The sequence below is a fragment of the Bufo gargarizans genome, chromosome 3, assembly GCF_014858855.1.
Source record: "Bufo gargarizans isolate SCDJY-AF-19 chromosome 3, ASM1485885v1, whole genome shotgun sequence".
Classification (NCBI taxonomy): Eukaryota; Metazoa; Chordata; class Amphibia; order Anura; family Bufonidae; genus Bufo; species Bufo gargarizans.
Window position 1 is genome coordinate 116,716,223 of NC_058082.1, and position 24,980 is coordinate 116,741,202.

At 44.3% G+C, this 24,980-nt stretch overlaps 1 protein-coding gene across 3 annotated transcripts in view; it reads right to left on the reverse strand.

Moving 5' to 3' along the window:
• NAB2 (NGFI-A binding protein 2) overlaps window positions 1-24,241 on the reverse strand; it is a 34,443-nt gene extending 10,202 nt beyond the window's left edge. For 2 of the 3 annotated variants that reach the window (XM_044286251.1, XM_044286250.1), the window contains exons 1-3: window positions 23,922-24,241; window positions 12,217-13,027; window positions 1,015-1,148 (exon numbers count right to left, since the gene is read on the reverse strand). In XM_044286251.1, coding sequence (XP_044142186.1) covers window positions 1,015-1,148; window positions 12,217-13,027; window positions 23,922-23,974 — 998 coding nt within the window. In that variant the 5' untranslated portion in view covers window positions 23,975-24,241. Of the gene's footprint in view, window positions 1-1,014; window positions 1,149-12,216; window positions 13,028-23,917 lie in introns of all 3 variants that reach the window. The other variant, XM_044286252.1, reaches the window with a different exon arrangement.
• Between the last annotated feature and the right edge of the window lie 739 nt (window positions 24,242-24,980).

Here is a 24,980-nt window from a genome sequence, read left to right on the forward strand (position 1 = left end):
CACTTACTGGTGTGACAGATGGTTACCTCATAATATACACACAAAGATGCCACATGCCGCATGCTAATGAGCTGATTTGAGTCCAGCATGATGTCATTGAGTCCAGCGTATATTTAATTCAGAGCTATAGCTACTCCCCTGCCCACCTGCTGCTGATTCATATGGAAAAAAAACTGTCATTCAGCAGCAGGTGGGCGGGGAGCGTCAGGAGCTCATGAATATTCAGGACTCATCATTATCAGCTGGAGCTTTTCAATACAAGATGTCAATTAAAGAAAGTGACCCAGCATTTTGCTAAGAGAATCAGTCACTTATTTATGTTGCCCTTAGTTAGGACACCATAAAACTGGTGACAGGTTCCCTTTAACAGACCGACCAGCAAATAAAAGTTCTAATAGACCTACCACTAATGTCTGATTAAGATCACCAGAAGACAAGGATACTACCATGAGTATCCTATCAAGGTCACTGTTAGGCCAGACGAGTGTGTCCGGATTAGGTCCGAATGCGTTGCGTCTGAGTTCAGTGAAAACTGCACAATTTTACAAAGTCATTCAGTTTTGTCTGCGATCGCATTCAGTTTTTATTGCGCAGGTGCAATGCGATTTATTGCGTTTTGCACGCGCATGATAAAAAACGGAATGTTTAAAAACAAAATCTCTTAGCAACCATCTGTGAAAATGTAATGATATTTTCACGCAGCCCCATTCACTTCTATGGGGCCAGCGTTGCGTGAAAATCGCAGAATATAGAACATTCTGCGATTTTCACGCAACGCAAAAGTGATGCGTGAAAACCACTGCTCATGTATACAGCCCCATTGAAATGAATGGGTCCGGATTCCGTGTGGGAGCAATGCGTGGTGCGGTCTTCCCTGCCCATACTGCAAAAAATGACAATGTAAATTGCATAACTGAATGCTATGGTGGTCTCCAGAATAGAGATGTCCGTCACCCAAAGTCCTAATATGCACTTTGCAAAAAGCAATTGTGACCACACTGGATGAAAACTCACCTGGAACACTTCAGAGATGCCAAGTAGGAGCTCTCGCGGGCCGCCTGTCTTGCTAATGAGAACAGCTCTACCCTCCTAAGGAGCAGGGTGTTGTCCCTCATACAGCACTGAGCGGCTGCTTCATTTATTGTCAGCTGAGGACCACAGAATATAGAAGACAATCATTATCATTACTGAGGAAAGTAAGGAAACAGCAAGAACGTGAAAGGTCTATTTATCAATGGTTTAGGCCTCATGCACACGACCGTTGTTTTGGTCCGCATCCGAGCCACAGTTTTTGCAGCTCAGATGGGGACCCATTCACTTCAATGGGGCCGCAAAAGATGCAGACAGCACTCCGTGATCTGTCCGCATCTGTTACTCCATTCTGTGTTCCGCTAAAAAAATATAACCTGTCCTATTCTTGGCCGTTTTGCGGACAAGAATAGGCAGTTATATTAATAGCTGTCTGTGCCGTTCCGCAAATTGTGGAACGCACACGGACGCCATCCGTGTTTTGCGGATCCTCAATTTGCGGACCGCAAAACACACAACGGTCGTGTGAATGTAGCTTTAATGTTACATATACGGCAAAAGAGAGCTAGATACCCGATAAGAACAATTCTTATATGTAACTATAGCTATATGGACCACACACATAATGACTGGATGGACTACGGTTGCACTATGGTTACTTGTGGTGGATTAACAAGGCGATCCTTTACTCAACCCAAAACTGGAGAGTTAAGAGTCTTACAATATGTCATTTTGATAATGTTCATGCTAAACGTATTGCTTTTTGTATGTTTTTATACATAGTTTTCAAGTCATTAAGCAAAAATACCCTACAATATGCTGTAAACATTGCGACACCCATATGGTCTGATGCGGTCTCATATATAGAAAAAAAAGTAAAAATTCTGAAAAACAACCATGGTAAGCCTTCAGTGTGCTCTAGAAGACAATTGCTCATTTCAAAGCTTCCGAGATGAGCTGGCAGTGCTCTGCTCCTTCCACCCCCACAATACATTAGTGCTCTCACTGCTTGCGTTATCATGATACACTCATGAAGAGCGGCTGCGCGGAGAGCAGGACAAGGATCAGCTCTACAGCATTTGTTTTGCAGCATTGGAGGGGCTTTCATTGGCATTATTATAGCTGCTTTTTCACAATGTGCATGTTAACAATAGACGACATTTAATAAGTATCATATTAGTAAAATATCCTGTAGATATTACATAGATCAGACGGGTGAGACAATTATCAGTTATGTATACATTGTCTGGTCTACAAAATTACTTTTTTTTCTCTCTTCAACGCAGGTGGGAAAGGAAGTGACAAGTTCTCTAAGCAGACATTTAAAGGGGTCGTTCAGGAACCTACCCACAGGCAATGTCATAAAATGACTTCCCCTTTATATCCACAGCCTCTCCAGCACCAGTGCTTCAGTGGTCCTTGCCAGTCTTCAGTACTTCCGAATACAGAAGACTGGCATGATATTGGCCATAGGATATAGGTCAGTGATTGGCTGCAGCAGTCATATGGTTGTATGGTATGTCATCACTAAACAAAAACCAGCATGATCACCGTAGGCGCTGGAGCGACAATGGATTTAAAGGTGAGTGAAGGGCCCTTTACACGGGCCAAGAATCCACCAGATACGTAATTGTTAGCGACTGTTCATAGGGACGCTCATTAGGGATTATCTGGTGGTGTAAAGGTGCCGTAGAACATAACGGTGGTTCGTTGCATAATATGATCGTTTGTGTAGGCACCTAAATCGTGCTGTGTAAACATTCTCTGCTGCCAGCAAACAATGAGTCTGTATGGAGACGAGCGATGGCATCAGTGATCACTCCTCTCCATACTGTGGAGGAGATCAGTACATGTAAATTCAGGGGTCTCCTCCACTGACGAGCAGGCACTCGCCGAGAAGGAACGATTCTTTCCAGACAATCACCTGCTGAATTGTCCCGTCTAAAGGGACCTTAAGTTTGGGGGTATATACATCAGTTATGTCCGGAAAGTTTTATATTTTTATTTTGTGGAGCTGCGTGTATGTGTAGTGCGCTATAGTACACAGGCCCATTGTCTATAGCCTGATAGCGTAGGATGCAGAATTTTTCTGTCAAGCGGGCCTTATGCTATATTTTTTTTCATATATATACTGTATATGTCGCAGGGAAATTATGAAAATGGAGATTTGATCAAAATCAAATCCCTAAGGGAAATGATCAATTCACAGAAGATGTTTAAAATAACATTTATACCAAATTGGTACCTCAGCTGGAATGATAAAAGATTGGCTACCTAGAGACGCTCTTCAAATAGCTACTACAACATTTACCGAAACAGTTCCCCGAACCAACCTAAGTCTGCGTGAGATTGCAGGAAAATTATCCTTATTTGGAGGTCAAGGATTTAAGAAGTGTTCTTGTGAACAATCCAAAATCCAATGTAAAACAAAAAGATGTGCCTGTAAAAAAAAGTAACGTACTTTGTAACTCGAGATGCTACAAATCAACAACGTGTTTCAATAAAAATGAATGAACATTATTATTTAATAATTACATTCACTAAAAAAATTTAAAATTTCACTAAAAATATCTTTTTTGTTTTAAAAAATAGCCTATTTCTTACAATATTATTTCATATTATTATTATATTATCAAAAATATTAAACTTTTCACTAAAACAGTTAAGGGATTTGATGATCAAATCACTTACTTTCTTTAGGGAACATCATCTTCCGTGAATTGATCATCTCCCTTAGGGATTTGATCAAATCTCAATTTTTCACCATTTCCCTGCGACATATACATAACTTTATAGCAGCTTCTCTTGTTAGGTTCATCTCTTAAAAGGATTTTCCAGTTTTATTCAAATAGTGTGTACTCATGTCATACAAGCATTATGCAAATATTAATATATACTGTTTACATTCCTATTTTTGCTCTGTTTGCTGCCAGGCAATTAAAACATTTCATTTTTTTGCTTCTAGAGGCAAGGCTAGTCATTGTCAGCCGAGCATGTCCTATAAATATCAATTACAGCGCTGAGGCTGACATGGCATAAATGACCTTACTTACGCTAACTAAAATCTGTCATCACAGTGTGAATGGCACATTTTGTATTTTGGCTTTGTATTTTAATAAAATCTGATTTGTTTGGTTAATAATTACAGTACAATTTAGTTCACATATGACGCTGGTATTACACATTCAGCCTATTCAGGGCGGCAGTAACCTTCTGTAATTTCATTCTGAGCAGAGCTGGAATAAAAGTTTTAATTTTCAATTATTTATAACCAGACCAGGCTTGGAGACCCCAGTATCTGAGGGCTAGGAGGATAACAGCATGGGGAGGATGTCTGGATGCATCTTGTACTCCCAGGTCGCTGCTGGGAACAATGTTGTCCGAGTAGTACGCCACTTTTACAGACTGACAATAATACGCACAAAACCGAAGATAAAAATCTTTTTTTTTTTGGGGTGGAAGGGGTGCATGGGAATACAGTGTATTAAGTACATTATAAACAACACATTTAAAGTGCCTTTATGTTCAGCCGCTTTCCTCTGGTGGAGTAGAGAAGTCAGGGGCAATCCAAGGACTTGACTTCATTTTGATAAGAGTCAACCTGTCAGCATTTTCAGTTGACAAGCGTAAGCACTTATCAATTATTATGCCCCCAGCAGCACTAAATACCCGCTCTGACAAAACACTGGCGCAGGGCAGGCCAGCACCTCTAAGGCGTAGAGCGCCAGTTCGTGCCACGTGTCCAGCTTGGACACCCAGTAGTTGTAAGGCACTGAGGGATTATTGAGGATGCTGACACGGTCTGTTATGTACTCCTTCACCATCTTCCAAAAATTTTCCTTCCTTGTGATACTAGGCCGCACATCAGGGTGAGGTTGCTGGCGGGGTGTCATGAAACTGTCCCAGGCCTTGGAGACTGTTGTGCTGCCTTTGTTGGGACTGCTGTGTGTACCCTTCGTCTCCCCTCCTCGGTTGCCCAAGTAACTACGTACTCTGCCGCCAGCTTTGTCAGATGAAAATTTTAGGAGCAATTTTTCCACAAGGATCTTCTGGTATTGCACCATTTGCTAGTCCTCTCCACCACAGAAATGAAAGATTAGAAGTTCTCTTTGTAGCGGGGGTCGAGAAGGGTGAACAACCAGTAATCGGTGTTAGCCAAAATGCGAATAACGCAAGGGTCACGGGAAAGGCAGCCTAACGTAAAGTCAGCCATGTGTGCCAGAGTCCCAACAGACAAAACTTCGCTGTTCTCATCAGGAGGATGACTCTCAATTTTCTCATCCTCATACTCCTCATACTCCTCATACTCCTCTTCTCCTCTTCGGGCCATCCACGCTAAACAGTTGGAATAAACCTGCTATGGGTACTACCCTCTGTAGCGGAGGCAACCGTCTCCTGCTCTTCCTCCTCCTCATCATCATTAGTGATGAGCAGAAGGGGCTATATTTGAATTTGCGATATTTCACAAATATTTTGTAGAATATTCGTCATATATTCGCGAATTTCGAGACTTCGAGATTATTATATTGAATGCGAAAAATTGGCAATGCAAAAATCGCATAATGCGATTTCGGAACGCGAAATACAGGCGTGGGTCACTTTGGCTACATTTTTCAAGCTGGTATAAGTTTCTTGAGACTGGAGAACAGAACATTAGAATACTGTAACTTTATATGCAGATAGAGTCAAGTGCTCCAATATATTCGCGATTGCACTAATCGGCAGTAATTGGAATATTTTTATGTGCAACTTCACATTTTAGCAGGTCTGACTACAGATTACTGAATGGTGCACTAAGTATTGTTGTGAACTTGACATTGCTTCCTTCTCATTGGCCCACAAGCAAGAAGAAGAGAGGAATCATGTGTTCAGATGGAAAAATTTCTGAATATTCGATAAATAACGAATATCTAGCACTATATTCTAAATATTAGCAAATTCTCAAAGTGGTGCTATTGTTGATAAAAATTCGGTATTCGAATATTCGCGCTCAACACTAATCATCATCCAATTCGCGCTGAGAAGACGAACTGAGGGTGGTCTAGCTATCACCCTGTGTACTGTCTTCCCCCATTTCCATCTCTTCCACATGCAAAGCGTCCGTCTTTATTGTGAGCAGTAAGCGTTTCAGCAGACACAGAAGAGGGATGGTTACACTGATAATAGCGGCATCGCCGCTCACCATCTTCGTTGATTCCTCAAAGTTGCGGAAAACCTCACAGGGGTCAGACATCCATGCCCACTCATCGCTTGTGAAGAGCGGAAGCTGACTGGAAAGGCGAAGACCATGTTGCAGCTAGTATTCCACTACTGCCCTCTGCTGCTCACAAAGCCTGGCCAACATGTGGAACGTGGAGTTCCAGCGCGTGCTCACATCGCACAACAATCGGTGAGCTGGCAATTGCAAGCGCTGCTGCAGTGTTGCCAGACCGGCGGCAGCTGTAGATGACTTTCAGAAATGGGCACACACGCGACGCACCTTTACCAGTAGCTTAGGCAAATTGGGGTAGGTTTTGAGAAACTGCTGAACCACTAGGTTGAACACGTGGGCAAGGCATGGTATGTGTGTGAGCTTGCCGAGCTCCAAAGCCGCCACCAAGTTACGGCCTTTATCAGACACAACCATGCCTGGTTGTAGGTTGAGTGGCGAGAGCCACAGCTCAGTCTGGTACCTTATGCCCTGTCACAGCTCTGCGGCGGTGTTCTGTTTGTCACCTAAGCAAATTAGTTTCAGCACGGCCTGTTGCTGCTTCCCCACTGCAGTGCTACACTGCTTCCAGCTACTGACTGATGGCTGACTGGTGCTGCAAGATGAGAATTCAGAGGTGGAAGTGGAGGAGGAGGTGGAGGAGGAGAAGGGGATGTTGCAGCCACAAATGTAGGTGGTGGAGGAAATCCTGATGGAAGTAGGGCCCGCAATCCTTGGCGTTGGTAGCACCTGTGCCATCCCAGGGTTTGACTCGCTCCCGGCCTCCACAACGTTCACTCAGTGTGCCGTCAGGGAAATGTAGCGTCCCTGGCCAAAAGCACTTGTCCATTTGTCAGTCGTTAGGTGGACCTTCCCAATAACTGCGTGGGTCAGGGCACGGGTGATGTTACAGGACACATGCTGGTGTAAGGCGGGGAAGGCACACCAGGAAAAATAGTGGAGGCTGGGGACTGAGTAAGGAGGGATGTCCGCTCCCATTAGGCTGCGGAAAGCCTCAGTGTCCACAAGCCTAAATGGTAACATTTCCAGGACCAGCAATTTGGAAAGGTGCGCATTTAGTGCTATGGCAGTGGGTGGGTGGCTGGGTATTTGCACTTTTGTTCAAAGGCCTGGGGTATGGACATCTGTACACTGCGCTGGGACACAGAAGTCGATGTGCTAGCTGATGGTGCTTGCGAAGGTCCAGGTGCAGGGCGGGAGGCATCCGGGCATGCATATTGGACAGGGGATTGGCCAGCACGTAACACAGGGGAAGAGTAGGCAGTAGTGTGACCCTCAGACACTGATTGTGGACCCAGGCATTCGGCCCACCTATTAGGGTGCTTTGATGCCATGTGGCAGATCATGCTGGTGGTGGTGAGTTGGTAGTGTTCACGCCCCGGCTCATTTTGGTACGGCACAGGTTGCAAATGACAATTCTTTTATCGCCTGCACTTTCCTCAAAAAAGCGCCAGACTGCAGAACACCCCTTGGCAAGGGAGATTGCGACAAGGGGGTGCTCCGGGGAACAATTGCAGGCCTGTTTGGTGTGGCCTGCGTTCTCCCTGTTGCCACCCCACTGCCTCTTTCTGCCTGCTGCGGTGCTGCGGATCCCTCCCCCTCTGTACTCCTGTCTTCGCTCGGCTTGCCACCTTCCCGGGTTGGGTCAGTGATTTCATCGTTCACCACCTACTCTTCCCCTTCCTCACCCTGGTCATCCTCCTGACTTGTTGACCTAACAACAACCTTGGTTATTGACACCTGTGTCTCATCCTCATCATGAACCTCTTTGGACACTAATTGCGGTTGACTTATTGGCAACTGTGTCTCATCATCATCATCCACCTTGTGAAACACTAATTGCTGTTCCCCAGCGCCATCTTCTTCTGACTGTGGATACTCAAGAGTTTGGGAATTAGTGCACAAGATCTCCTCATGTCCCTCTTCAAGCAGGCTTTGGCGAAAGGCCCAAATCAAGGAATCGAACTGAAAAGAGCTCCTCGGAATATCCGAGTGGGAGATCACTTGTTTTCCAAGACTCTCCATGGTGGGAGAAAGAAGGATCAGGGTGAGGATTCTGTTGACCAGACTCTTGCCTACTGAGACTGGACTTTGTGGAAGACAGGGTGGCGCTTAACCGACTGGAAGCATTATCTGCTCCAATCCAACTGGTCATTCTGGTGTGACTTCAAGAGTCGTGTCCTGCGTTGCCCTGAAAACTGGGACATAAAGCTAGGTATTGTGGATGACAGTGGCGTTGCAAGCCGCATCGGGTGACACCAGTGACGGGGTGACACCTTGCACACTTCTCATTTACGAATCCCAGGCATAGTCATCTGTATTGCCATCCTCAGGAGAGGATGTGTCTGGGATTCGAACCCATGACCTTCAGTATCAAAGGCAAAGCACTTACCCACACAGCCATAAAAGCTGCATTGCCACTGACTGAAAAAATATGAGACTTCTTCTGTTATAGCTGGCTAAGTGTACATCTATACACATGACAGCTGCCCTAACACACCCAGCACTGCTATAACAGTAGAAGTCTCATAATTTTTCAGTCAGTGGCAATGCAGCTCTTATGGCTGTGTGGGTAAGTGCTTTGCCTCTGATACAGAAGGTCGTGGGTTCGAATCCCAGCAGAAACTTTTCTGAAATACAGGCTAAATTAGAATACACAAGCACTGACTTCATATATGGACATACAGGAAGAGGCTGCATTGCATCGCTGACATGGAGGTAAGTATAAGTGGGTTTTTTTATACCCGACTGTTACTGCCATGGGGGGAGCGGGAGGCACTTGATACTGGCACATGGGGGGAGGGGGGTTGGTACCTGATACTGGCACATGGGGGGGTTGGCACTATGATACTGGCACATGGGGGAAGGAGAGATGCACCTGATACTGGCACATGGGGGTGGATTGGCACTATGATACTGGCACATGGGGGGGGGGAAGGAGAGAGGCACCTGATACTGGCACATGGGGGGAGGGGGGTTGGCACTATGATACTGGCACATGGGGGGTGGGAAGAAGAGAGGCACTCGATACTGGCACTTTTAGGGGGGAAGATGGCACTGTGATACTGGCACATGGGGGTTTGGCACTTGATACTGGCACATGGGGGGGTTTGGCACTATAATACTGGCACATGGGGGGGATGGCACTATGATACTGGGACATGTGGAGGGAGGAGAGAGGCACTTGATACTGGCACATGATGGGGGGCATCTATGGGGACACTTACTGGCACATTATTGAGGGGCATTATGGGGGACACTAGGCCGGCAGCCTATCAGAAGCCGGATACTGAGGGCATCTACTGGGGCACTCTATATGGGGCATTTTATACTGGTACATTATGGGGGGCACTAGCACGAAGGGGGCGGGGAGCACTATGGGGGAATTTACTGGGGGCACTATATAGGGGTATTTTATACTGGGACATTATGGGGGCACTATGGGGACATTAGCTCAACTGGGGGCATTACAAGGGGGTATTTTTTGCACTGTCACATTATAAGGAGAATTATTTCTACTAGGGGGGGCATTATGGTGGGCTTTATTACTCTCCCATGGTATGACCCCCTAGTTAGCACCAGCCTCTCCCTGCTCTGCTATCCCTCTGCCCCTTCTCCAAATCCTTATTATGAAATCTTTCTCAGTAGGATAAAACATAACATCAGCTCCACCGAGCCCCCCAGCAAAGTGTGGAAGTGGTGTCCGAGATCCCCAAGGGCCAAGCCAAGTAATTGTAAGTTTTCATATGAAATATGTTTGTTATACACATATAACATACACTGTGCCCCACAATATACAGTATACCGCTACACTGTGTAGTCTGTTCTATAAGCACAATTGTTTTGTGGCGGTGGACAGAAAATAATCTGGAAGTGCCCCTCCCGAGACCAGGCTCTGACTTCTAGGGGGGGTCTGCTGAGCTAACGGATGCCCCCTATGGCAGTAGCACCACCATAGCCCCCATATATGGCTAAAAAATTATTGCTTCGGGGGGGGTGACACCATTTTCTACCGCTCCGGGTGACACCAGCCCTAGCAACGCCACTGGTGGATGAGTGTGTTTCCTGTGCTCTGGCAGCAGGCACAGTTTTACCACGCCCAGGGCCACAGCCTCTGCGTGCACCATCAGCAGCACGGCCACTTCCCCGTCCCTTACTGCTCGGCTTGAGCATATTAAATGGTATATATGCTAGCAAGTATCTCACATGTACAGTAGCGCAGGTTTTGCAAGTGTATGCGCAAATAAAGTACACAGAATGTCACAGATATTTAAGATGCGCAAACGTTATACAGGAGATGTAGCACAGGTAATGTCACTGTCAGCAGCGGCCAAACAACTGCGCTGAATGTCACAGATATTTAGGATGCGCAAATGTAACTCAACAGATGTAGCCGTGGTTGCATCACTGTCAGCAGCAGACAAACAATTGCACGCAATTTAGCGCAGGTTACACTAATAATATATTTTGCAGCTAGATAAATCAATAGTCCTTAAAAGGATTTTTGGGTCTCTAACACCTTTCAACAGTAAACCTTACTTGAAAAATTCCTGTCCCTACACTATCTGTCCCTTCTGCTGCAGCTCTCCCTGACTATGACTGAGCCGAACCACGTGTCCTCGGGTACTATATAGCACCCGATGACACGTTCCGGCCAGCCAATCACTATAATGCCAGTAACCAACATGGCTACGGCATTACAGTGAGTGCCAGTACCTCCCTGCACGTTTATTGGCCGAACATTTAATGGTGTTCAGCCGAGCATGCTCGCCCAACACTAATAGACAGTCAAATGGATAGATGGTTGGATAGAAATATAGACAGACAGAGCGATGAACAGAGAACAGTTACTTTGAAGGGGTTGCACTACCATTAAATGCAATTTTTTTTTATCTTACTCAGCACTAAAAACTAGCTACTTTTGTTATTTACTTTCTGTTACAAAATTGCTACAGTTGTGAGATATTATATTTATTTGATTATAACTGCAATAGTAATGTGCACATCCACCTACTGAGCTGGATGAGCATGGTCGCACATGCTCAGTTCCATCCTTTAATTGCCACCAACCATATCTAGTTTTAGGCAGTTACTGAGAGAGATGCAGCAAAAAGGGCACGTCTCCTAAGAAAGGGCACAGCCCAACTTGAAATTACTAGGAGCAATTGGAGCAATAAATAGGGGGGAGCTCTGGGTGTGAGGTACAAAAATGGTTCTAACTTTGTTAGAAAGAAATTGTCATGTACTATAATCATTTCAGATTTTCATTTTTTACACCAATCATGGCATAACCTCTTAAAGTACCATAATTAACATTTTTATAAGGTGGGTACCATTACTTCCTTGCTAAATAAGCCAACATTGGCGCCAATTAGACCAATATCTGCACTGAAATCCGTTATACATGGGTTTGCTTATATGTTTCCCTCATTTTAGACTTTACTCAATTCTGGTAATAAGATTGTCTGCTTATGTAAAATGGTCTAAGTATATGTTTGCCTGTGTAAGAACCTGATGTCCACCAGATGTCAGGGCTTATCAGAAACATTAGGGTTGTATGAGTATATTATTTTGCAGTTAATTTAATCTTTCATCCGTAAAAATTAAAGCGGTTTTCTGAGAGTTGTTTTTAATGATGACCTATCCTCTGAATAGGTCATCAATAACTGATTGGTGGGGTCCGACACCTCGGACCCCTGCCGATCAGCTGTTTGAGAAGGCGACCTTCTCTAGTTTTGCCTAGGCCATGTGATGTCACATTAATAAGTCACATGGCCTAGTTGCAGCTCAGCCCCTTTGAAGTGAATGGGCCTGAGCTGCAATACCTATTATAGCCACTATACAATGTATGGTGCTGTGCATGGTGATCAGAGGGAAGGTTGCTGACCGGTGGGGGGCCAGGATGTCAGACCCCAAAGAGCAGTAAAAAAAACTCTCAGATAACCCCTTTAAAATCAAAATCAAATGAAACTGCTGACCTCATGTAGAGTAAGTCTTTTTCCTTCACGTCTCTTAGAATCGCTCCTTCCGTAGATAGCACTATGTCTTCGAATCTCCCTTTCTTTCCTAGGCCCTCCATCTGGTATCTGAAAGATATGGCCTAGCGATCGTCCCAATTTTTTGTTTATTTTCAGCATGGATCGTGCCTCAGCGATATCCCCCCGAGGCAGGCCTTTCATTAGCCTCTCAACACTGTCCGATATCACCTGTACCAGCTCAGGGTCCAGTCTTTCACCTGCTGCTGCATACTGTGCTCCTCTACCATCTTCATCATCGTCAACATCTTCATCATCTCCTTCATTTAGTTCTGGAGACACCTGAACTGTCCAAGGCCTATTGTCTAGTTGTGATGGAGATCTTTTGCCAAGCTGTTCTTGTTGTTCTGGAAGAACAAAGCCACTAATTCCTTTGCTCAAAGTTTCCATGTTACTAATATGACCATTACATGGTCGAGCTACTCTTCCCATTGTTTCTGATATTTTAAACAATGGTATACTGGCACTCAGAGGGACACTGTTCAATGGTGGCTGGTTAAACAGTCCAGGATTAGTAGCCCAATCTCGTAAGGCCTTCTGTAGCCGTCTGACATGCAATGGCTTTGTAGCCATGCCAACCAAGGACATAATTTCCAAGAATTCATCTTCTCCAGCCTCGCATAACTGCTGAACATCATCACCTCCCTGCTGGATGAAGGTATCATAGTAGCCTAATAAGTTGGCTCTCTGGAGAACACGGTACAGCTGCAGCTCACCCAGGGTACGTGGGAGTGAAGTTGTTTCTGCAATGATCCTACAGGTCAAAACACAATTAAAGAACATGTATAAACAGGAAATAATGACAGAAAGCAAAAAAAAAAAAAGCAGAAGTTCCAAATAATACAATACAATAAATCTGGTATAGTCATTATTTTTCCTATGTAAAGTCTTCTTCAAGTATATCACTTCCATATGACATAATGTTACAGTAATCATTGACTTATTTCTAAAATCTTCCAATCCCAGTTGCTACTTGGAAACCATCAGCAGGCAGCTGTACAAAGTATAAATAAGCTTAAAAATTACTTAAAACAGCAAAAAAAATCTAGATTTTACATCTGCTGACCATATGGCCCAATCAAATCAAATATGGAGTCTGACTTTGAATACAATTATGAGAACACTTTTCAAATAGCATGACATCGATCAAAACAAATAGGATGGTGTCAGTCAGGTCTAGAGGAGTAAGAACACAATACATGCTCCATCTCATTCATGGTTTGCCACAGATGACCCTGTACTGGCAGATTTAGCACATCGCTGCATGCATGGCATCTACCTCTCAGCTATAGGAGAGATCATGTGTTCAATAGCAAGACCTCATTGTGTTAGGCCACTTTCACACTTGCCTTGTTTTCTGGTATTGAGCTCAAGCAGAGGATGTCAGTACTGGAAAAAAACGATCCCTGCTGCATACAAACTACTTCCTTATACTGTCCCAGCACAGCAGGAAATGGCCAGCTTGTGATTGGCTAACTGGTTTTCACATCCATTTCCTGCCATGTCTGGACTGGAGAAGGAAGTGGGGTGCAGTGGGAGCCTAGTCAGAATTATCCAGCAGGCGGTGGGGGAGGTGAGTATAAGCTTTGGTTTTTTTACAGCATTTGCAGCTAATTGCAAACTTTTCCCCCCCACTGGAATGCCCCTTTAAGTATGGAGATATGTCTGGTAAACAATGGGAGGGGTCGATGTGCTCTCTGGAGTGCGACAGCCTTCCATCAGATGACCGAATTGGACCCCCCCCCTTCTGAAATTGATGACCTATCCTAAAAATAGGCCATCAGTTTTGTACTCCAGGATAACACATTTATTAGGATCATTCTTGATTTTTACTAGGCTTTCCGTTATTAATGACGGTAAGAATAGCGCAGCCTGCAGCGGAGTCCTCACAATGCCAACTAAAGTCAATGGGGTCCATTGCAATTTGCAAGCAACTTTTCGAAAATTGATCTACCATAGCTACCATGGCTCAGTTATCCACAGAAGCCATGACACGAGTGTGAACGGAGCCTACGTGACATCACATGGGACAGTGACCTGTCATTTCCACCTGCTGAATTGGCACATTAGACCATAAAGAGTGAATGACAGGTTGGATGGCGGTGCGGGTACAATATATAGTAGGTGGACTTACACACATTGGCTCCTTTGTAGCGTGCGTTATCATATGATTTCATACTGTACTTGCAACTACTGAGCCCTTCTCAGTAGTTGCAAGTATGTACCAGATAGAAATGAAATCATACAATAACGCACGCTACAAAGGAGCCAATGTGTGTAAGTCCACCTACTGTATATTGTACCCGCACCGCCATCCAACCTGTCATTCACTCTTTATGGTCTAACCGTACAAAAGAGGTTTTCAGAGAATTTGATACTGATGACCAATCCTCAGAATAGGTCATCAGTATCTGATCGTGGGGGTCCGACACCTGGGACTCCCACCCATCAGCTGTTTGAAAAGGCACTGGTGTTCCTGTGAGCACCACGGATTTCTTCATGGTCACCAAGCACAGCGCCGCACACTGTATAGCGAAGTGAAGTGATACCAAGCACAGCCGCTATACAATACGTGGCGCTGGTGTTGGTGAGCCGAGGCGCTCACAGGAGTGCTGGTGCCTTCTTAAACAGCAGATTGGCGGGGGTCCTGGGGGTCGGACCCCACCGATCAGATATTGATGACCTATCCTGAGGATAGGTCATCAGTATCAAATTCTCGGAACACCCCTTTAAACTGGAAAAATGAATGGCATGTTTTTTTTTGTTTTTGTTTTAAAGAATGTGTTTCTTTTGAGTGATTGTGTCTAAGGTGCCATTATATTGTTGTGTACGGGCACTTGAGAAGACGCACCTTTTAGTGAATATTAATAAAGCTATTAGCTCCCACATGCTGGGCTCAGTTTATACCTCTGGAGTCGGCGCTTTAATTAACATTTTATGTGCATGATCACTCAGATGGAAAATAATGCAAGCCTGCTAATATACTCCGGAAAATAATAGATAGGTATGCAGAAGTTACTGCACTACACGTATGTGCGTACACCGTTCTAATAAACTGTGATTACATTGTGATACCTTAATCACCACCTAAGTACCAAGAGCCCTATTTTACAGTAAGACTAGCGTAATACTTGAGGCAGGGAACTCGGGAGGCTTTCCTGGGAAGAACAGTCTACCAGATCCAGCATTGCCAGATACTACCACCTTTGTGCCAGACACCATTGCCTATAATGGAGTCTGGCAGAGATCTGGCCGCTACCCGACAAATATGCAGAGAATCGCCTGGACCAAAACTGCTGCACGCAATGTCCAGCAGATTCCTGGCATTGTCAGCAGAACCTGCCGGACGGAACACTTGGCTGCAGGTTATGAAATAAGGAGTGGATAAAATGGTAGTCTAAGGGTTCATTCACACGTCCGTATGTGTTTTGCGGATCCGCAAAACACGGACACTGGCAATGTTCCTTCCGCATTTTGCAGACTGCACATCGCTGGCACTCTCATAGAAAATGCCTTTTCTTGTCCGCAATTGCGGACAAGAAAAGGACATGTTCTATTTTTTTGCGGAACGGAAGTGCGGATGTGGATGCGGACAGCACATTCAACAAAATTGCGGAACGGATGCGGACCCATTTTGAGGACGTGTGAATGGACCCTAAAGGTTTATGCACAGTCAACTCCCCTGGTCCTGATAATCGAGAAGGGGCTGAACGAGGAAGCAGGAAAAGCAAAGGGGCACAGCGTGACGTGGCTCGCATTCGGTGCAATTTCTGCTAATTTTCCTATGGATTACATGTACTCAGGGGCAGACTGGGAACTTAAAGTAGTCCTGGAAAAAAACTAAAAGTAGTCCCATGTTGTAGCTGGGTCCAAATTGACAGAAGACAGGACAACAGAAGTAGGCGGGGCCAGCAATACTGTAGTGCAGAACCAAATACCGCCCCTGCAGAACCAAATACCACAATGCAGCACAAAATACTGCCCCAGCAGAACCAGATACTACAGTGCAGCACAAAATACTGCCACCCATGTCACAGTATGAAACTCTATCATCGCTCCTACATTAATTAATGCTGAGAGCATCAGATCTTTATGTACTTAGCAGGCAGCTGTCAGAAGGGCTTGGGCAGCCCTCTGGGCATCGGCTCACCGGGAAATTTCCCTGTAGGTCTGAGGTATCATTACATTCAGCTGAGCTAGCCCTACAAGGCATCGTGCCTGGTTTACCATCGATTTCTTAGTGACAGGTTCATTTAAAATAAAGTATTACAAATCTGCTAGATAGCAGTGCCCTAATGTAACACAATTAGTATTAATAGAAAGAAAGAGATTAAGCAGGCACACTCTATTTGGGTTCAATTAAATATTTATTTAAATTAGTAATAGGATGTTAGGTTAGTGGTAGAGCCGTCTATTCCACTCTAACTGCTCACAATTAGTATTAAGGTCATTTTAATAACATGAAGGGCTGCATGGAAATTTAAAATACTACTTTGTGCCCTATAATCATATCCGTAAACAGCTATCTCTACTGTCACTTAAGGTCCCTTTACACGGGATGATACCTCGGGCGATTTGCGTGGAGGAACCGTTCCTTCCCGGCAAGTGCTTGCTCGTCTGTGAAGGAGACTGCTGTATTTACATGCAGCAATCTCCTCAATAGTATGGGGATAAGCCATCGCTAATGGCCCATACTGAATCATTGTTTGCCAGCAGCAGAGCGTGTTTAGACAGCAATCCAGCAGAGCGCTGCAGCGGTGGACCATGAAAACGAGCACTTATAATATGATGGAAAAATTCATCCAGCCAGCAAAGCAGGCAATATGGACAATCACAATACATTAGTAACTGCCTTGTATTAACTTTCTCTACATGATAAATGCAATTTGCTGAAGTGAGACAACCCCTTTAAAATCTCTGCTTGTTCTGAGCTTGCTTGATCTCTGCTTGTTCTGCTTGTTATCAGTGGCTGACAGATATTTGTGCATACACAATTATACACGGAAGGCTGGCAATCACTAACCCTAAGTTCACACCTGAGCGTTTTACAGCGCGTTCAAACGCGCTGTAAAACGCTCAACACATGAAAAGCAATGCTTCCCTATGGGAATGGTTCTCACCTGGGCGTTTTACAGCGCGTACGATCGCGCTGTAAAACGCCCGACGCTCAAACAAGTACTTGAGCTTCTTTGGGGCGTTTTGACGCGCGTTTGTGGCCATAGGACACTGCAGTCAATGACACAAACGCGCGTCAAACGCGCGTTTACCATTACAAAAAACGCGCGTCAGAAACGCGCGTCAAAAACAAGCGTTTGGGAAACGCTCAGGTGTGAAAGCAGGGTAAGAGCAGACCCGTGTCTACTGAGCTCAGAAAGAGCGGAGATGTTCATGCATAAATTACACGTTTTGCTCAGCTGCTCCTGCAGATTGAACTGCGTTTTTTCAGGTGAAAGTTTCCCTTTAAGGGGTTAAATAAAATTTTGGGAACAAGAGACTAAAAGTAGTCAATGCTAGCACCCAGATTCTTTATAGGTGCATGTGTTTGGTAGATTATACGTCACTCACCTACAACAAAGGAGACAGAATGACAGAGAATAATACTTCTGTAAAGCTGAGTGAATAACCCATTGTTCATCTGAAGAAATGGGAGCACAGACCGTAGAGCGTCAGAATCCACCCACACGTTTATTCATGGAATTGCAGAGGTGGAGTGGGATAGACTGGGCGTTGTACTAGTGAAAACCCACAGTCATTGTTTGATGTGCCGCAGAAAGTTTCATATTCATGGGAAAGTTATGTACTGCAAAATGATAGGACTTTTCAAATAGTGAATTCCACATTCTACACACCTTTGAAAAGGATCAGATAAGGACATCAATATCAATTAATATAAAACTGAATCTCCGGCTTGATCCCAAGATAATTGTTCAGGGATGCCCAGCCAGTTTATGTTGTAAAAGGGTTGTCCAGGATTTTTATACTGATGGTTCATCCATAAAAAGCCAGCAATATCAGATCATCCCAGGTCTGACCCGTCACCACTCACCCCCGCTAATCAGCTATTTCCCTGCAGCTCTGGCACTGGAAGACAGCACTGGAACTCAACAGCTTGGTCCAGTGTGTAGTGGACTTAGCTGGTAACTGCCCTGCTGCAATTACCAGCTCCACTGCACGATGGACAGGGCTGTGTAGTCCTGGCGAAAGTCCAATACCAGGGGTTCCGACCCCCACCAATCAGCTGTTTAAGAAGGCACCAGCGTTCCTGTGAGCGCCGCGGCCTTCTCACGGCTTACCTGTGACAACACATTCATCGGCCACATGGCCTAGCCGCAGCTCCACTGAAGTGAATAGGGCTCAGCACGATACCAAGCACAGCCGTTATACAATACACGACGCTGTGCTTGGTAAGCTGCTCACAGGAGCACCGATGCATCCTCAAACATCTGATCGGCAGGGTTCCTAGGTCCTCATGATAGTTCATTAGTATTAAAATCTCAGAAAACCCTTTTAGTTCTCCAATATTTCATCTTAAGAGCATCTAATGTCACTGAGAACATCGAGACAACTTTGAGTTAGGCCTCATGCACACGACCGTTGTGTGCATCCGTGTCCGTTGTTACGTTTTCTGTGATTTTCTGCTGACCCATTGACTTTCAATGGGTCCGTTGAAAACTTGGAAAGTGCACCGTTTGTCATCCGCGTCCGTGATCCGTGTTTCCTTTCCGTCCAAAAAATATGACCTGTCCTATTTTTTTGACGGACAACGGTTCGCGGACCCATTAAAGTCAATGGGTCCGTGATCCGTGTCCGTTTTTTTCCTATCATTTTCAAGGCAAACTTGACTTAGATTTTTTTTTTCACTTTTCTGGTCTGGAGATCCTCCAAAAATCAAGGAAGACACACGGAAGAAAAAACGGACACGGATCACCGAACAACTGAACCCTGTTTTGCGGACCGTCAAAAAAAATACTGTCGTGTGCATGAGGCTTTTAGCTGATTAAATCCACAGAACTGATTTTGCCATCCAGTGCTTGGATATATATGTGGTACAGCTGGTCCTGTACTAGCATATATTTTGAAGAGAAAAAAAATATGTCTGCCAACATAGCAGGGCACTTAACCAAATGTAGTGTGGTGTATGACTTTTACTTGCCAACATTAGTAAAACTATTTCCAAGGACACTTTTCTGCTGGGAAGAAGCATCTGTGCATGTACCATCTCACACCACCAGCCTAATGCAATACTTCTACAAGAGTGGCACTAGCGACCCTCGGTCGTTAGAAGTATCAGATCACAAAAAGGATAAAAGAACTAGAAAAAAACTGCTAAGCATATCATGTTTTTTACAGCAAATTAGTCACACCCATTAATGTAATATGTTGTCCTACAGACCAAGTACACCCAGTCTATTAGGCCTGATGCACACGGCCGTTGGGCGGCCATGGCCGTATTGAGGCATGCAAACGGCGGGTCGGCAATCCACGGCCGCTGGCCGTGTGCACCACGCATCACAGATGCGGACCCATTCACTTGAATGGGTCCGCAATTCCGGAGGTGTGGAACGGAGTCACGGAACGGAACACCAGAAGCACTATGGAGTGCTTCCGTGGTGTCTCTTTCCGTTGTTCCACACCGCAAATAAATATGACGTCATATTTTTTGCCATGTGGACAGACCACAGACCCATTCAAGTTGAATGGGTCCGGCCCGCTGCACGGATGTATTGGTCATCAATAGACCATATGGTCCTCCTGACCACCGACTACCCATGTTCTATACCAATGCATCTCAAACTATGAGGCAAACTTCACTGTTGGGGTGTCCTCAATTTTTGGTGAGGTGCAGCTGGTAAGGAAGTTTTGACACAGACAGTGATTATATGCTGCACAAGCCACTTTTTGGCCGCATCAATCTCTGGTCTAGCAAAAAAAATTACTTCTGTTGTGATTTTAATGTTCTAAATTTTAAGCCAAAATGTTGGCCTGGCCTGCCTCTACTAGTAGGGCCTAAGCATCTAATTGTTGGGGCTGGTGAAGGGAGCCCCAGTAGAAAAGCTTTGAAGCTCCATACAAATAAAGAACACCATCATAGATTTATTACAAAAAAAACTATATGAACCTTTCACCTAACCAATAGTCTTGGCCATATCGCAATTGTTTTTTCAGAAGTTTTATAAAGTGACCTGATTATGGAAGGGATCGTAATACAATTCTATTACTCTATGTAGAGGTGAAGGCTATTTTCACACAGAGTTAAATTATTATTATTTTTTTAACCCCTCCAGCACTATTTTACTATGTATTCTGTATTCAGAATGCTATTATTTTCCCTTATAACCATGCTATAAGGGAGAATAATACAATCTACAGAACACCGATCCCAAGCCCGAACTTCTGTGAAGAAGTTCGGGTTTGGGTACCAAACATGCGCAATTTTTCTCACGCGAGTGCAAAACGCATTACAATGTTTTGCACTCGCGCTGAAAAATCGCACGTGTTCCAGCAACGCACCCGCACCTTTTACCGCAACGCCCGTGTGAAACCAGCCTAAGGATTTAGATCCTAGTAGAACTGTTGGAGATCTTGCGTCTGTATGATCTATATGGTATGATCCTTGGGAAAATGACCACTGGCTCCTATTCCTCAATCGTTTTCACATGACCTTCACATGTTGTGAAACATGGTACAATGAGCTTCAGAGTATAACACTGTATATCACATGATAGCATTTGTGCCATATTTAGCGTTTCATGGCGAGACTGCCCAGCAATTAAACGAAGTGAAGAGTGGTGCAACCTGCAGCAACAAAGCATATTGCTAAAGGGAAATCTTTTTTTCTGAAACTGGAGCATGAGACAGTTGGAAATTGTCCAAGATATCAACGCGGCAGGTTTCCTGCAAGGTTTTCTCATAATCTACAGTCGGTAGACCGCGTACCATATACCATTATTATCATTGTGGTGTGCAAATTGTGATCCTCCTGTTCTGCATGGTCTTATGCCTCATTTGGGGATATATCTGAGACAGATCCAGGTGCGGAGAAGCTGGTTTATCAGCTACAACATTCTATGCACGGGCATGTGGCAGAAAATAAAGCCCTGTCAAGTTTTTATAAAATATAAAAAATGCTATAAACTCCTATACTGCTTGGCAGGGCTCCCCAAGTCCATCCCAGACAAAGAAGCTAGAGGCCATTATTATTAGTCTTTTTTATTTCCTGCTACAGGGGTTGTGCAGGATTAGTTTTTTTTTTTACAGATCCATATGTGGAACCGCTCACTTCAATGAGGCTTGAAAGAAAAAACGGAAATGGCTCTGTATCCATTCTGTGTCCGTATGTCCGTTCCGCAAAACAAAATGGAACATGTCCTATTCTTGTCCGTTTTGCGGGCGAGGACAGACCTTGTTACAACGGATCTTGAAAAAAAAAAAAAAAAAAACAGATGCAACATGGACGTCACATGGATTTTTGGGGGGATCCGTGTTTTGCAGACCGCAATATACTTACAGTCGTGTACATGAGCCCTTAGTAAAAGATGGCAGATTTTTTTCTCCAAACAGCGCCACACCTGACCAAGAGTTGCAGCTCAGCCTCATGTATGAGAATGCAGCACCTTTGCACCTCTTATACATAGAAACATTAAATCCCAGTATATTAGTAGCATCTTATGCAATTGGTCTTGTGTCACAAAGCATATTCCACATTTTTCAAACCAGCACCTGGATCTGAATACTTTGGTAATTTCATGTAATTAAAAATTTAGTCACTGAGCTATTCAATAAAACATATCTGTATAGCACCACCTGCTGTTTGTTCTTTTCCTTATGTGTTTGTCCATCCCACTGAGCTGGTCAAAGCGTTCTTCGTTTAAATCTTCAACTGTCACCAGCTTTGTTAGAGAGATGCAGAAGAAAGGACACACCCCTCGAGCTGCCAGGCTGAAGATAATCTAGCAGTGCAATTTTAGTAAGGGCTCATTCAGACGGCCGTATGCTGTCCGCAAAAATGCGAATCCGTTTTTTTGCGGATTAGATGCTGTCCCATTCACTTCTATGGTGCCCTTTTCTTCCATTGCATGGCTCAGCAAAAATTTTTTACATGTCCTATACTTGTCAGTTAAATTCAGGACATGGCCCTATTGAAGTCTATGCATCAGCAAAAAAACTGAATGCAATCAGTTTTTTTGCGGACACGCTGAACTGTCTGCAAAAAAACTGATCCGCATTTTTGCGGACAGCATACGGCCGTCTGAATGAGCCCTAATGAATAGGGAGATCTCTGGATCCATGATTTTCATTTTTTATATCAATCAGCTTTTATTGCTGCAGTTGCTTTGAAAGACCAGTTCTAGTACATTTTCGGACTGAATGGATAAAATAAATTCTCCAATGAAGGTGACGACAGTAGTTCACAAGTAGCAGACTTAGTACTGGGTTAATGTTTTAGGAATGGACAGTATCTTTGGAATCTCTTCTGCATTACTATATTCAGAATGCAACAGATTTAGAACTGATCAGAACTATTGTTCTGTGATCTCTGCCTCGATGGAGACATTTTACCAAGTGAACTTCACATTGAGGTCTTACATAATGGCATCTGGGCAACCCCACTGGCATAAGGTTGGGCCCACTTCCCTTAGACCAGTTTCACACAGGCATGTTAGGTCCAGGAAGCACACTCCATGCAATGGTCCAAACGCTTCTCTTCTGACGGAACTCACAGCATCATAATGATTTCTAATACTGTGAGCTCCTGCCTACTGTGCTGTACTCACACAATGCCATGACTACCGTTCAGAAGACCTGTGGTCAGGCAGGCATTCACAGTTTCATAAAACATGTTGATGCTGTGAGTTCAGGTAAGAGGAGCAGCGTTCGGTCCAGGAAATGCAGCCATCACATGGAGTGTGTTTCCCAAACCGAACACGCTCATGTAAAACTGGCCTTTGTCAAATGTAATACATACAAGACCTGCACATGCATTAAAGCGTCACACTCCATGTGCGTGTGCATAGCATTAATCAACCACAATAAACCATTATTTAGGACACCTTCTGAAAACGTTAACACTTTTCCATTTGATGTCCGATGCGCGATACACTACATAGTTATATATATCGCAAACTAATCCTGAACAGCAGCAACAGCCTTGAGTAGTGCTCCAATTCTTTTCAATGGCAGAGTGCACCTCCGAATCTACAATTTACTGCACTCCTCACCGCACAAGTGCCTCCCATGTGAAAAGACCAATTATTGTTTTCATCAGAGCCCTCAGCCGGAGAGGTAGTAGCCCGCCATCAACGGTGAAGAAGCAAATTATGGCATTCAGAATCATCAGTCATCCATGTCTGGAAAATGGACTCTTTTAGGGTTAAAAGTATGGACCTTCCTATCTTTAATATGTTACTCATTGAGCCCTACAACCTATGCCAGAGCAGCTTGGTGGCAATTTGGTTTTCTGCAACCTAAGGAAAGAACGTAGACAAAAAGTGCTTGCCATCCTTAAGTGCAGGTTGTCAGAGTGTTTCCTGCGAACCTGTCACCATACTATATACATGATAGCCAGCAAAGCGAATCTTCCGGCTGCACACGCTCTGCAGGTCTACCAGACAGTAATGCACATCTGCTCACTTTGCTAACTTACTTGCCTTGCTTTGGTTGCCCGCTTCAGGTCATCTGATCTTCCAGCCCTCTCCGCCATTTTGGAGTTTGATATATTCTAGGCACAGTGTCCCCAAAATTGTCTTGCAGAAACTTTCAGCTGAGGATAGTAATAAAATAGGACAGTTGTGGTTTAGTAGTTTCCTGCGCCTTCTTCGGTCTATACACGTTTCTTCATCACATCCTTTGCCATCATCTATCACCCTTCTTCTTCTAGCGTTGGGGTCTCTGCTGTCTCTCTACCAGTATCCAGTGTCTAGCATCTGTCTGCTGATTTTCTCTGGGCTCCTCTTGCCTAAGGTCTGAAAGCGCTCTCTCTCTCTCTCTCTCTCTCTCTCTCTGCTGTTTTCCACCCACATACACATTGCAATAAGCCTCTTCTCTGTATGTCAGGGTTTGTGTAGGAGGACTGGGGGAAGGGCCGAATCAAAAGCTTCTATAATAGCAAAGCATGTCTGACCATGATATCTGCACATCCAGCCTGTCTTCTGACAAAATTAAATTCATCATTTACTTCACTGTTTCTCTTAATTTGCTGTCAATGAATGTAATGTGTCAGAGACGTTTTGCCCTGATGTACAGTTCCTTGTTGCACCGTGACAAGACATTCAGCATAATTGTATCCTTCACCTATCCTAGGCAGGGGCTGCACGGGGGACTTGTTAAAGCAGCACCCTGTCACAATGTAAAGTAGGAGCTTTAATACCATTCCATAAGGGAATTGCAGATACTTCGGTATACGTTTTCCTCATAGGAAATGGCACATAATAAATATATATATCTGCAAACATGTTTGCCCCATGTGGCTTTTAAATAAGTTCTGCAAGGAAAAAAAAAGCTAGATAAGCCATTTTGCAAAGTTTTGCTCCGTCCCTGGTTCCCCTCTAGGTTCTTCATGATCCAACACTACATACAATGAAACCTCTCAAAAAGACCTCTTTGAAAAGACCACTCCGTCATTCAGATATCATGTGACAGTGTCCGTTCCACCATATATTATGTATATGGTACTTCTTTGACCACCCGTTAGAAGACCTTTTCAATGC